We start from the raw sequence: 15,302 nt of genomic DNA on the forward strand, positions 1-15,302 counted from the left end.
CGGACCAGTGAGAGTACATTTATTTTTAGTCGGGATATTCCATCTGACACAATTGGGGTTACACTCAGAATTTAGGATGGTAACGTATTTATAGTTATAAAATTCATTTAACACACTTTGGACATTTATAGGATTTTATTCGTTCAATAATTGAGGCCACAAACTTAGTCAAACTTAAGGTAGCCTTAATAGTGCCAAATTATTCATGTTTTGTGTCAATGGGTACCACTGTGTGTGCATGTCTTTTATTTATTTTTTTTTTTGGGGGGGGGGGGGGGAGGTGGGGTCTATTTGAGCAGTACTCACAGTATTTCAAGTTAATCATTTAAATTCATCTAAAGCATAAAGACCAGCTGAAAGGGTGATGAGCGTATCATGCACTCATGGCGCAGCTCTTTATTCAGAGATATTCCAGTAAAGATATCAGGTAAAATTTATTTGGCACAATTAATACTGGGAGGAAAATTTCCCCTCTAAATAGTCTTAGAGTAGCTTATCAAAGTCATGAGTTGGAGCCTTCAGACAATTACCTCTGTTTTCATAAAGCAAGAGTTTTTGAGATACTTTGTGTGTGAAGGTTGAAGTTTTTCAATTGGTAAACTACTTTTTGTCATTTATCTGTCTACCTTTGGATAAAACATTTTGCAATTGGTAACTAATAACAAAAGGAATTTTGAATATTTTAGGCAGACTACATATTTTGTCTCTTTTTTTTTATATTGTTGTCTTGTTTAGTTGCTGTCACATTGATTAATATCCCATATCTATTGTTAATATAGTTTCGGACATATACTACAATAATGACATATCAATGCCATGATCTCTCTTTTTTTCATCGTTGGTGCATGATGAATGTTAAGGGAATATTGTGTTAACTGTTACAGAGATATCAACAGTCAGAAAGTCAGAAAGTGTAAAACATGTAACTACATTCAAAAGTAAAAGTTTGCAGAAATCATGAATTAATAATTTAAGTAATTAACAATTTTTTTTTCTTCAGGAAAACAGGAATTGTTAGATTTGTATGGTGTTATTCAGATATCGTAAGTATCATGTTGAAACCCTGATCTGTATATTTGATTTTGTTGATAAATGTCAAATGAAAGGCCATTTGTTTTGGAGACTTTTATGGGTACCCATTATTTTCCAAAGCGAAACCAACCTGCATGGAAACTTGAACATTACATTTCAAAAATGCATTCTAAGTTTACAAAAAGATCTAAAGCATTATTGCATAAAAACTTTAAATTTCTGTAAAAAATAAAATTGAGAATGGAAATGGGGAATGTGCCAAAGAGACAACAACCCGACCATAGATCAGACAACAGCCGAAGCCAACCAATGGGTCTTCAATGCAGCGAGAAACTCCCGCACCCGGAGGCGTCCTTCAGCTGGCCCCTAAACAAATATGTATACTAGTTCAGTGATAATGGACGTCATACTAAACTCCAAATTATACACAAGAAACTAAAATTAAAAATGATACAAGACTAACAAAGGCCAGAGGCTCCTGACTTGGGACAGGCGCAAAAATGCGGCGGGGTTAAACATGTTTTTTGAAAGCTATTTAGAATATATCACTGTTGCCCAAAATTTTAAAAAGATTGAAAACTGACAAAAAAAGATTGGGCAAGCTGACTTCCATGTTTATTGATTGTTTTTTTTTGTTTTTTTTTATATCATACTACTTTTTATGCAAATATGTTAGTATACTCATATGACCTTTATTTTTGTTGCAGTTTCACCATCGACAATTTATATGAAGAAAAACTCTATTTGGTGAATCTAAATGTGTCTGTCAGATTTGATGCCAGAACTCAACCGCAATATAATATTATAATGAAGAATAATCTACTTCCTAAAGCAGTCTGTGATTGGACATCAGATTTTTATATTCACGGTATGTGTTTTTGATTTAAATCAATTATTAATATAATCAATATTGATTAACTGGTGTTTCCTGCTAGAAATATGCACATTTTTAGCAAATATTAATTATATTTGTAATCTTGGAAAGGAAACTTCTTGAATGCTTTACTGTTTAAATGCATCAAATATATGTGAGCTATATTTTATCTCACACTACAGCCTTGGTGTGATATATTTAATTTGCCTCAGTATATAACATATGAAAATAAGAAGATGTATGATTGCCAATGAGACAACACTCCATCAGAGACCAAATGACGTAGAATAAACAACTATAGACCAACATGGTAACGGCCTTCAACAATGAGCAAATCCCATACCCCATAGTAAGCTATAAAAGAATCCAAAATTCCAATTCCAACAAGAAATGTACAAAACATTAAACAAAAAACAAATATGATATACAGCAACAAATGTAGATTTTGCTAGTATGATTAGAAATTAATATAGACAATTTTTACTCTACTCCAAAAAATTACAAATAATTTGGCACGTATTTATTGTTTGAAAGGAGTCTTAGTGAAGTGGCCTTGTAAGGGCTGTGCTGTTCTAATATCTTATAAGCTAATCAATATCATATATTTTTAATACTCTGTTCCTGAATTTTTGTAGTCTTAATATCCTTGGAAATGCTTTTCAAGAGCAACAAGATATAATTATTTAAATATAAAAACATGAATATTTAAATATAAAAACTATGCATTTATATGGAGGCAGACTCTTTTAATTTACCTTCTATTAATAGCAGTGAAGTAGTGATTATTATACCAGTTTTATTTCAGATTTTTCATTAGAGAACTGGCTACAAGACAAAGGCTATCAAGTTAAAGAGTCACTACCTAGCAATATCTTATTCCAATTGTATGAGGAAACAAATATAGGCCATTACTTTCTGGATAACAAATGTTCAAAATCACACTATCCCTATGATAGTAGTTGGACAAAAGGTATGGGTTTTTCTTAAATATACATTTTTTTCTTAAGTGAAATACTTGTGCATTGTATAAAAACTGAATTTATTAGAACCAATGCCTGCAGTAGTCAATACAAAAAAAAAATCATTTCAGGGCCTTTTATAGCAGACTATAGTGTATGAGTTTTTCTCATTGTTGAAGGCTGTATGGTTGCCTATAATTGCTTACATTCACTTCATTTGAACTATTGTTGATAGCTGTCTCACTGGCAATCATACAACATCCTGGTGTCAGATATCTGGTGCTGGCTGGTTTAATTCAATGCAAATAATTGAGTTAAGTAGGATATTAATGATTCTGTAATAAAGATAAATTTAATCAAATGTTTTTACCCCATTAAATCATTACTTTATTTTGTTGTAGCTCATACTTTATTGATAAAATTGTTAAAATCTTTGATATTGCAAGGTAAATTTTTTGAAACCTGTATTTAATTTGCATACTGATTATTTCAATCAAAAATTTAAAAAAGTAGATTTCGCTATGAGATCTGAAACTTAATCAGCTGTAATAAATTTCTTTTGTTTATACATGAATGTTGTTGTTTTTTGTAGATTGTGCTATGAACATGACTTTACCCATGTTGCCATCAGACATCTCCTGTTTCATCACAGATACCTGCACAGGGATTCAATGTTGTGTTATGAACGATTTATTGCAACAGACTTTTGAAGTCTCATTTCTGTTGGACAGCTGTTCTAAGAGAATAAGTATTGGTATAGAGAAAATACAGTACAACAGTACTTTACTGGATTTTAAGTGGGGTAAGATATAGTTATGACATATTGCAAATGTTGATTAAAGGATCTAATGTATAATAAAACTTGTATTAGGCATTGTCTACCCAATGTGAATGTTTTACTAATGATTTTTACTTAAGAAATTCAATATTAGATGTTAACTCAATTTTAGAAAAATGTAATTTTCCTGAGAAGGCAAAAATGGAAAACTTGTTTAAATCCTCTTAAGAAAATTACTTGATTCAATGTTTCTGAATTTTTCCAATGAGTACAGAGGATTTTTATGCTGAAAGCAGTAGAACTTGAAAAGTTATATTACTCGAAACACACATAGGAAAACAATTAGTCATTGAAAACTATTTGATAATGATAATGGTCATAAAGGAGTTGGTTCGCTATCTCATAATTTTGGCCCTAAAAACCTGAATTTTTTTAACTGCAATGATGTGAAAATTATATGAAAACATATATTTAAATGCCCAATTGTTTCAGTTATAAAAGATTTTTCACTAATTACGTCATAAATGTAGGTGAATTTGTGAACACCTGATTTTTGTCATAATTTGGTGAAATTTATGTCAATTTTTCTGAAAAATTAACAGTGGCGCCACCCCCTTGCCCACACAAAATTTTTGCTGGAATATTTTAAATGTACCATATTCTTTACTTTTCAACCAAAATTTCAATGGGCGAGGGGTGGCGCCACATATAAAATCATGAAATAAGGTTGAAAAAGATGACAAATTTCTAGAAAAATGGCCTAAAATGAAATTTTTAACTATTTCAGGGTAATATATTTATAATAAATGAAGTAGATATACATTTTTCTTATACTACTTTCAAAAATAATACATTTAGCAATACATACACAGTAAATTTACTCGAACAATTGAAGTTTTAAAAATGCACCTTTACAGGGCCGTTTATTGGGGTTACTGGCTCTACTCCTTTTCCATTTTAAGCATATGTCTGCATAAAAGTCTAAGAAAAGAAGCTACAGTAAAAGATAACAAATCATCAAGTTCATTGAATAAGTTATTTCCTTTGAAAACATTTACAAAAAGTAAAAAGAAAAGACAAAGCCCTACTACTATAATGATATCAGCACTTATTAGAAATTGGGCATTGTAAGTCACAAATTATGTCATAGTGTCCGACATCAGTGAATTTATAAACTTAAAATATGTCTGTAACTTATAATAAATTGCTAGCAACATACTTATTCATGCTAAAATGCTACCTGCAATATTTGATTTTTTTCTTTATTTCATATGTGTTTAATGTTTCAGGATTTTATAATATTTAAAAAAAAATCCAAAATGGGTCCATCTATATTTTGAAAAATATTTTTATCTAAAAGGGTCTTTACCATTTTGCACTGTATAAAAGGCACTTTTTAATTTTATAGGTACTTATCACTCCTTCAGCTTACAGGGGATAGTCAGAGTTGAGTAAGTTGAACTTTTTTTATTAGAGGCGAAAGAAAGTTTTGATGATAAAAAACAAATATGTATAATTCAATGAGACAGATTAATATAAGCACTTGTTGCTTGTTTCAGAATCCCATTTGCCACAATGTGGATTTATATTGTATAAGATGTATTTAATTCATAATAAAATATTGTTTACACTAAATATGGATAATGCATTTTGTACTTTGTTTTTTAATTAAAATGTATCATTTACAAATCTTTCCAATTCCCAAACCATGTCTGCTAGAAGGAAAATAGTCTCATAGAACAGATAAAAATTATTATTGTTCTTTCAGATACATTATAGAAGACTTGTATACTGAGAGATACTACTTAGTAAACATGAGAGTTTCATTTTGTTATGAGAGTACAATACCTGAGTGTGATAGCAAAAACCAATTCATTGTTCTACAAAACATGAAATTACCTAAGCAGCAGTGTGATTGGACCAGTGGCTTTCATTCTCCAGGTAAATCTGACTTTAAGCAGTCAACAATCAATCAATCATTCCAGGTAAATCTGATCATTTATGACAGTTTTTTAAATAAATAAACGTTGATGTGTAGTTAAATTCAATGAAACAGCAATTATAAAAACTCAAAAAACTATGATAGAAATGCGACAGATGTGTCAGTTGCTACAGTGTCATATTAGAATTTTTTATATCTGTTCTTGCCATTTGATCATTATCTGTTCCTGTCATGTTACGAATGCTGAACTTCTTATGGAACAGTTTTTTGGAACGAACAATGTGACAAAAGCAGAAACTCTTTTTTTTTCTGGTGGTCCTTGAAGAAAATCTGCTAGTACTTACTATTATTTCTATTTGCAAAATACCAAAATTGTTTTGGTCCTTGCAAAATTTTAGTGGTCAAAACATTGGACCATCATTTTTCTAGAACTCTGTTCCTCTTTGTATATTTATCAAATTCATTTCAAAAGCAATCAATTATTATACATATGAATGACTTGAGACTTGTTTATGACAGTGTTCTCCTTGGAAACTTGGTATGAACAGCATTCACTGGTACCTGGATCACAGCTGGAAGACTGGATGATATCTGAACTACTCAACGACTTAGGAATATCACAGTATCTCAACACAGAACAGTGTTCCAGACATTCATCACTTTTCTTCCCTAGCTCTAATGGTTGGAAAACAGGTACTATGCTAAATTTATCTTGAAAAAAATTTATCAAGGCCGCAATCTACAAGTTGAATAAAGGCGACACACTGGTCAAAAGATAAAGACCTAAAAGTAAAACAAGACACAGAAAACTAAATATTGAGCAAGAAAAATCTTGCCAAAACCTGGGGGTTCTAATTAGTAACAAGGAGTTTCTGCACCACTAGTGGCTTTTTTTCCTCTTAAGAACAACTTTAACTTGAATATAGAAATAAGAAGATGTGGTATAAATAAGTCTCATAAACAAAGTTTGGAGACTTATTGGTTTTGCTCAGTTATTATTATTATTATGTCAACCTATCGACACCCTGATCGACAATGTCAGGTGACATATTGCTTTTCCTCCGTTTCTTTTTCCCTATTATTATTATTATTGTTTATGGCCCAGCTGACTTAGGTCGGGGCCATATAGTGTTACCCTTATCCTTCATTCCGCAACGTACAGTTATACTTACTTTTTTCTAAACACCTTCACATATTGAGCTGAATTTTAGTATGTGAGTCTACTATGATGAGTTACAGATTGCTTTTACCTTTGGTTCTGCCCTGCTGATTTTTGACGAAATTACCAGCTTTGGACCTTGAAAATTTCATGAAAATAACAATTATACAGACTTTCTCTCTAAACGCTCCACTGATTTTTGCCAAAAATTAGGGGCTTTGGACTTTGAAAATTCTTGAAAATAACATTTATATGGACTTTTTACTAATCACCTTCTTATATTGAGATGATTTTTTATGTGAGTCTACTATGATGAGTTACAGATTGAGTTTATGTTTGGTTCTGCTCTGCTGATTTTTGCCGAAATTACAGACTTTGAAAATTTCCACTCCTAAAGATGGATTGAAGCTTTTTTTGCAAGCGCGGCCATTTGTTGTTGCATATGAAACAGCTCTCCACCAGAGACCAAATGACATAGAAGGATAGCAACTAAAGGTCACCGTACCGCATAGCAAGTTTAAAAGGCCCCAAAGTGACAAATGAAAAACAATTCAAGCAAGAAAACTAACTGCCTGATTTATTTAAAAAAAAAAAATGAAAAACAAATAATGATAAACAGCACTAAACGACAACCACTTAATTACAGGCTCCTGACTTAAGACAGACACATACAGGATGTGTCAGGATTAAACATACTTACATATATAGCTTTATCTCAGAAAGGTTGTGTCTCCTTTCTGGCAGCAGGAGAGAATTTTTTTACTTCTTTACTTGATTTTTTGTCTGCTTGTGTTGTGCATTGTGTGTTGTTTTATATTAGAACAATATACTATTATTTTTTTAACTTATTTCATTATAAGATACATTGTAGTGAAATTTTAAGATAATCAATTTTATTCGGATACAGTAACAGTGACAAATTTTTCCTTCTTGAAAAATCGGATGCAGACATTTCACATACTCTTGTGTAAAGTTTATCTATAGGTTATGTAAGGAATATAACAGTTAATTTGATAATTATTACAACTGAAATATCTAAATAGACATTATTTGAATTATAAGAACATTTATTTATTTATTCTATTTATTCAATTATCTATTTAATTTGTCTTTCTCTTTCAATTGCTATTTATAACATTTTATATTATTTCTATCCATACACAAAATGTTAATTTAATGTTAGTTTTCACATTATTTTTCTTCATATAATAAAATGATAAAGATATTTTCTTCCTATATAACCATTGTTTTTGAATATGTAATGTTCAGTAGTTTTTATTTGAAAAGATAATTTAAAAAAAAAAAACATTTTTTTGATATTTACTATTTATAAATGGGTGTTTGATCTGACTTTAATTTCAGGTTGTTCAAGCAAAATTACTCTTACTGAAATTCCTGACCCAATTACCTGCTATTTAGACACAAGTTGTACCAGAGTAGAATGCTGTGTTGATATAGACTTTATTCCATACTCCTTCCATACTTACCTGAATATAGATCCATGTAAACAGATGTTTACAGTTGGCATTGAAAGATTCCACAGAAACATTTCACTAAGCAACTACCAGTGGGGTATGTTATTTTTTTATTTAAAGAAAGTTTTATTGATGTAGCAGGACTACTTCTGGTAAGTCATCAGTATTTTGGTATACTGTTGCATTTGCCTCATTACATGTCATTATTGACCTGCCAACTTTCTGCAGGTATTTTGTAATAACTACTGTGTCTCTCTACCCATATCATCCATCAACTATTTTATATTGTACAATTTTTCAATTTATGTGTATAATTTTATGAACCTGAAAAAGGAGCTCCCTTTTTACAGTTATAAAAATGTTTTGATGTCCACTTACTTGTACTAAAAATTCCTCATTGAACCCATTTTTCTATTATTGACTCATTTGTCAGTGTTTCTGTTAAGAATGCCTTAAAGAACATTTTATTTTAATTGGATTTTACAACAATTTTTCCATTGAATCCCTTTAAAAACTATAAACTTTTTTTCATTTTTAGTCTCTTCGTGTAAAACAAATTAATATGTATTGTGAGAACAGTTAACTTCACTTTATTTACAAACATCAATTTACTTTCGTTTGTAAAATATCATAAGTGATTAAATATTTTAAATGTGAATACTCTTTAACATAGCAATAGTCGTAGTTCAGATGGTTATTTGGCCATTACATCCAAAACTCACTTAGTCTTGTGACCATTAATTGGTGTTCTGTTGATAAGTATTAATGTCATCACTGAGTTCATAATGATAATAACATATAATATGTTTGTGATTTTTTTTTTTTTTATTGTGCGATAATCAACAATAATTAATTTAATAAGTGATCAATTTCTCTGTATAGGGCCAACCTTAAAAATATGTTTGTTTGCAGTTTTCCGACTGTACTTTCAGACTGCAGGGTCGGTAGGTAAGAAAAATATTTTATTTTATCAGCCAGAATAAAGTTTAAACAAGTAGTTTAACACAAACCAAAACATTTTAAAACAGCAAACACTGAAAACCAACATGAAATGAACAGGCATTTTCAGGTAAACACCTTTTTAACCAAAACTGAAACTTAACATAGTGTCATTATACAATTTATGACATAAATTTATGGTATTATGAAATACTGGAACACTTATAAACAAGGAATGACTAGAATTGTTGTAAAGAAACATATTCACTGACATATATGCATCTTTACTAGAATGTTTTCATGAGTAGAGTATTTGCATCAGAAAAATGTAGATATTAAAGATTCAAAAGACAATTTAGGAGTGTGTAAAAAAAAAATCAACCATTGAATCTTCCTCAATTGAAAAAAAAGACAACTTAAAAATAAATATATTAGACATCTGACATAAAGGTTATATTTGGAAAGATATGTTGATGCCAGGCTTTAATTAAAACAAACAAAAATCTTAAGTCTAGCTTTGGGGTGAAATCCATAGCACCCTATTAAAAGTAAATGGTCTGTACTAAAATGTTTTGACTGCATAAAAAAATAGCAGCATAGCTCCTAGCTAAGGACATATTTCAATTCAATTCACACAGGCCACACAGTTTGGGTATATTTAATATTGTAAGAGAGAGAATAATTGCAATGAGTGGGACAGCCCCCCTTATCCTAAAGGAGCATACTCATTGCAATCGAAGATAGATTTGATACAGAAAGAATATATTTATTTCTCAAGCCAACCATTCATTTTCTCTACATCTTTGTGTATTTTGTGTGGCTTCTTATTGATTTAACATTTCAAATGTGTCCTTCCACCGTACAGGGGTGTTTACAGTTATCCATGAAGTCACGGAGGAGTCTGTTTCCTCTTTGTCATCTTCACGAGGACTTAAAGAAAATATGGCATACTTCAGGCTGGTGTCGAATTGTTGAACCACTGATATTGGTTCCATAAAGTCAGTCTCAAAAGATTCTGTATCCGATTTGTTTAAGACAAAAACGGTTATCGTGTCGTTTTATGAATATCCGCTGCATCATCGTCAATGATATCATCGAAGACATCATTCCGTGTGCAATTCTGCCTGAATCAGTATAAACAGTTTACTTTGAAACTTTTCTGTGTATTATTTGTCTTAAAATTGACAGAAGACGACAGAATAAAGTACTCCTCCATGACTTCGTGGATACCTGTAAACAATCTCCGTGTGCTTTACCATTAAAGGGTCCGATGAACGCTTGACAGGAAGGGAAGAAAAACCGAACTTCAAACATGTAATTGACCTGGACTCGAAATCAATTCCGGAAACAACCCGAAATTCCGGAATGAGTCGATTGAAGTATTAAAAATAATTTCTTCAAATTAAAAGCAATAAAATGTTCACAGTCGGGCGGATTTTCGAAGGTCGGTCGGTAAACTGCAAACAAACAATATTTTAATTTAAGCCTAGGTTTTAACTACTCCTAAGCACAATTCCAGACTTACATAATGACTTTTAGATTGACTGAACTGTTTTTAGGATATACCATTTTCATCCAGATTTACTTTAGCTATAATTGACCAGTCTTCATATAGGATAAACCATACTCATCCTGATTTACCTCCTCTTAAATGAACCAGACTTATATGGGATCCTGATTTACCTACTGACCATAATGAACAAGGCTCATATGTCATAAACCATTTTTGTGCAGATTTACCTCTTGTTTAATGAACTAGACTGTATGATATTCCATATAGACCTTCTTTGTAACGAAAAAGGCTTAAAACAGATAAACCATTCCCAACCATAAATACAAATAGAATGACTTCCTGTTGAACCCCTCTTTTTGACAAAATAAGCGTAGACATATATGAAGCGTCATTTAAAAGAAAATCTTGCAACTCATCCTGAACTTTAATAACATTAAACATTTCTATCTTTATCCATTTACTAGAAAGACTTCCTTACCTTTAATAAAAAAAATATTTTGGGTTAACATACTAATAAGTCAACATCTAATACATTGCTAGAGAGAAAAACAAATCTGATACCTCTTTCGTATTTTCTTGAGCTGATTTGTATCTTTATGAGATATATGGTGTACAGCAATGATATAGCAACCCAATGAAACAGGTCAATATACAGACTTCAACAATAAACTGTTTTGCCTATGTCAGACTCTGGTCACTTTGTAGGTGATCTTGCTGTGGCAAAGGAATCACATTATTCATAAGCTGAACCAGCTATTTCAAAACAGACTTTTGAGAATAACAATAGTTACAGACCATCGGTGATGAAAATCAATTCCTAAACTTATTATTGACCACCTCTGTGGTCTCCACATAGTGTGTTCCTTTTGAGTGTGTAAGGTTGTGAGTTTGAAACCAAAGACTTTAAAGTTGTTTTTTGCTACATCTCTGCTAAGCATGCAGCATTTAGGAGTATGATCAAAGACTGGTCAGTTGGGAGTCAGAATAGTATGCACGGGTAGGGTGACATGTGGTCTGTTACCTTGTGATTTAGCACACTAAAAATCTGGCTCAGCATTTAGGTCTAGTACGAAGCAGAGTTAATATTCTTATCATATTAATATGTTCTCATCCTGAATATGCATTTTATTTGCCACTTGACTTCAAACAGCCATCAATCATCATTATTATGATTATTAATGTTTTGATGTTCTATTTACCTGGGTTTCTAGAAGAAAGATCAGGTCAATTATGAGAACAATCAAATTCCTATATTTTGATTGGTTATGGTTACCTTGATAAGATACAGCAATCAATTTCACCAAAAAAAAATTTGAGAAAAATACTCATAAACATTTAAGTATAAGTTGGGATCAATTTTTTTCATAAGATTTTTTTGTAAAAAAAAACCCTGACCTTTGAGAATTCTTGTCTATTTATAGCAATGAAGGCTGTTCTTCAAAACAGCACATTGCTACGTATGTTCAGACACGTCTTGTTCTTCATATATTATGTAAAAATTTTAATTGCAGGAGTACAGGAGGAGTTCTGGCTTGCTGGTGTTCTGCGTCTTTCGTACATGATCAACGATTTTGATGGTGAAAGCCTGTACTTAGTTAGTCTGAACATGAGTGTTTGTTTTGAAAGTAACAAGACTTGTCATGTGACAACACAGATACTTAGTAACACCTGGCTGAAAAAGACATTGTGTGCATGGGATAACAGCTATTATATATCAAGTAAATATGTATAGTTACATACTAGTCTGCAAACTGCATTTCTTTCTTCTTTTAGATATCTAGCAAAAAAACAAGAAAGTGACAGGGTGCAATTAAAAATCATACATGTAAGATGAATATTGTAAATATTGATCAAAAAAATATTCAGAAAGGTAAAGGCAAACCAACCTTTTTGTTTTTGAAAATAAGGGTATAATGATAAATGTACTAACAAAATAGGAAAATTTTATATGAATTCTGCAATGGTGACTATTGTCTTTTAAAAGAGTACAGCCTCTCACTGCAAAGGTCTCTTTATAGTGCAGGTGCTAATGTCTTAATACATATGCTTTTGTTTAAATTAAATATTTCCTGGAAGTTCATGCAATTGTTTGAAAATACTAAAAATTAAGATTTCATTTACTATTACTTTTCAGATTTCTCCCTTTCAACTTGGCTTAAGAATGAAAACATGTCTGTTCCATTACCAAGTTATGGTCAGCTGTTATTGTTTGAAGACACTGGTCTAGCTCCATATTTATTGAATGAGGAATGTGGGGCAGATGTTGCACTGTTCAGCAAATTAGCTCTCACAAATGGTTTGTGCCTATATGTTCAATTTAATATTTTTGTTGAGGTTTAACCAAATCTTGTTATTTATTCATGAAGGATAAAGAAAAATGTTTTGTACTGATTTAAAAGATTGTAGCATTTTTATAACGAGTGAAAAATGAATAGGAGTAAATATGAAATTGAGTTTAAGTTGACACAAGCTTATTATCTTATGTTATATATTTTCTGTATAACATAACCATAAGTCAACATCTAAAAATTCTTAGTAATTTATTATTATTTCAATATTATGGTATTATCTTTAGGAAAACAGTATAGGTTAGCTAAAATCAATTAGACAGCAAGAAAACAAAATTAAAGGTAAACATGTATGTGGTTTATACAAAATTAAGAACCAACAATGACTTTAATTTTTGCTGTAAAGTCCCAAATTTCAAAATGGGTAAGCTTAAAATGATGATATTTGACGTGTTTTTTTTGAAGATATTATATCAAAACAAGAACAATTTTATTGTATGTATTTTATGTTAAATTTTACTTTGTATTTCTTGTTAAATTTTACTCTGTATTTTTTTTCCCAGATTGTCCATTAAATGTATCATTGAATGATTCAGTGGAAGTTCCATGTCACCTATCTGCACTGTGTACTGGTGTAGAATGTTGTGTCCATGCCAACAAGTTAAGCAGAGACTTCCATACCAAAGTTCTAGTTGATCCATGTTCATATATTGTTACTGTCGGAATAGAAAAATTTGTGTACAACATCTCAATAACAGACTTTGCATTTGGTATGCAACTCTTGTTAGAAGAATATCATTTTGTAAGGTTTTGTAAAAATGGAAAAAGTCATCTGCTAGCACAGATACTGTGGATTCATTATTATTTGTTGGATATCAGTTTTCTTGGGTTTCATGGGTACAGGAGAACCACGAATTTGAATGTTCAATGAACTACAAATCTTCTTTTGTCTTGTACACAGACATTGACAAATCCATGAAATGAAATATCCACGAAAATGCAAGTTAACCTCAATTCATGAAAATTGGTACCCATGAAAATAAATGAATCCACAGTAAATTATTTATTCTATAACCTTTGAGAGAAAAGATACAATAGTACAAAAAGAATATAATTTTCCAATGAATATTTTTGTGCTTCCCAAAATGTTGCATATGAGCTTCTAATGGTTATTTTATTCCTCTAAAAAGCTAGACGGCTATTGATAAAACATTACACAGTTGTAGAACACTGATTGAGATAATGTAGAAAGGAAAATAATCCTAGTTCAACATGTCAAAGGGGAGATAATCAAATTTACTTGGTTCAAATACTAATAGTATTGCAGGCTGGAGGTATCCTTCTGAGAGTTCACTCACAATTCTAGTTTTAAAAATGCTGTAAAATATTTTGATCACTTTGATTATATTTCTATTTAATTGAGTAAATAGTTTGCCTAAATACCACTATTTGCCTTATAAATGAAAAAAAAAAACAGTCAAAAGAAGGTTGCCAGCTTTAACGGTGCAGAAACTTTAAGGCCCAAAATTTATAAAAGGAATATAAGTTGATTTATCATACTTCTTAATATATTTTTTATCTTAAATTTATTTAATTTTTATATTTAAGGTGAAGTCCAACAGTTTTCACTGGCAGGAATTGTAAACATAAAGTATGTAATGTATAAAAATATAACAAGTTTTATACACAATAAAAACAAACTAATTTTAAATTTGTTAGCTACTTAAATTTTGTTATTGATAAGAATAATATAATGTATGTTTATATACATTTTAGACATATTTTACACATCTATTGAAATGGCAATTTTGAAAATTTTAGATCAAATCACTTATTATATAGAATATTTGTAAACATGAAGATAGATCGAGAGACAAAATAGAAAGATAGATATAGTCTCCCATTTGAAATTTTACTTCATGTTGTTTGTATTATTGCCAGAATAATCATCGACTACCTTGAGGAGAAGCATTCCTATCTGGTATCAAAGAATATAAGTATTTGTACAGAGAGTCAAGGTACATGTGAACAGGATTATGTGATACTGGAGAACACTATGCTACCAGTGTTACAATGCTCAAGTGATGGTGGATTTGTAAAAGAAGGTATCTTATTGAAGCATGTTCAAATGAACTTTTAAAAGTTTTTCAATTAGAAATATATCAAATACATACAAAATCACCCTCTCGTCTTGAAACCTAGTTTAATAAGTAGGTATCAATAAAAACTATCTGTAATATCTTTACGATGTTAACCCCACATCTTCGTTATTTATCATATCTTTTTCAATAAAGATATGATATGGCTGTAATTATTGCCCCCTTAAATCTTTGATCTTTTAAT

The 15,302-nt window shown here is 30.7% G+C and overlaps 1 protein-coding gene across 1 annotated transcript in view; it reads left to right on the top strand.

Moving 5' to 3' along the window:
- Positions 1-15,302, top strand: part of LOC127719258 (uncharacterized) — a 42,329-nt gene that overhangs the window by 25,637 nt on the left and 1,390 nt on the right. The window contains exons 20-32 of the mRNA XM_052225274.1: positions 1,001-1,043; positions 1,740-1,900; positions 2,712-2,876; positions 3,458-3,667; positions 5,052-5,094; positions 5,412-5,584; positions 6,105-6,278; positions 8,107-8,316; positions 12,183-12,389; positions 12,806-12,967; positions 13,523-13,729; positions 14,568-14,610; positions 14,901-15,064. Of these exons, the coding sequence (XP_052081234.1) occupies positions 1,001-1,043; positions 1,740-1,900; positions 2,712-2,876; positions 3,458-3,667; positions 5,052-5,094; positions 5,412-5,584; positions 6,105-6,278; positions 8,107-8,316; positions 12,183-12,389; positions 12,806-12,967; positions 13,523-13,729; positions 14,568-14,610; positions 14,901-15,064 (1,962 nt within the window). The remainder of the gene's footprint in view (positions 1-1,000; positions 1,044-1,739; positions 1,901-2,711; positions 2,877-3,457; positions 3,668-5,051; positions 5,095-5,411; positions 5,585-6,104; positions 6,279-8,106; positions 8,317-12,182; positions 12,390-12,805; positions 12,968-13,522; positions 13,730-14,567; positions 14,611-14,900; positions 15,065-15,302) is intronic.

Source organism: Mytilus californianus, unplaced genomic scaffold (genome assembly GCF_021869535.1).
Source record: "Mytilus californianus isolate M0D057914Y unplaced genomic scaffold, xbMytCali1.0.p SCAF_11, whole genome shotgun sequence".
In the NCBI taxonomy this organism is placed as follows: Eukaryota; Metazoa; Mollusca; class Bivalvia; order Mytilida; family Mytilidae; genus Mytilus; species Mytilus californianus.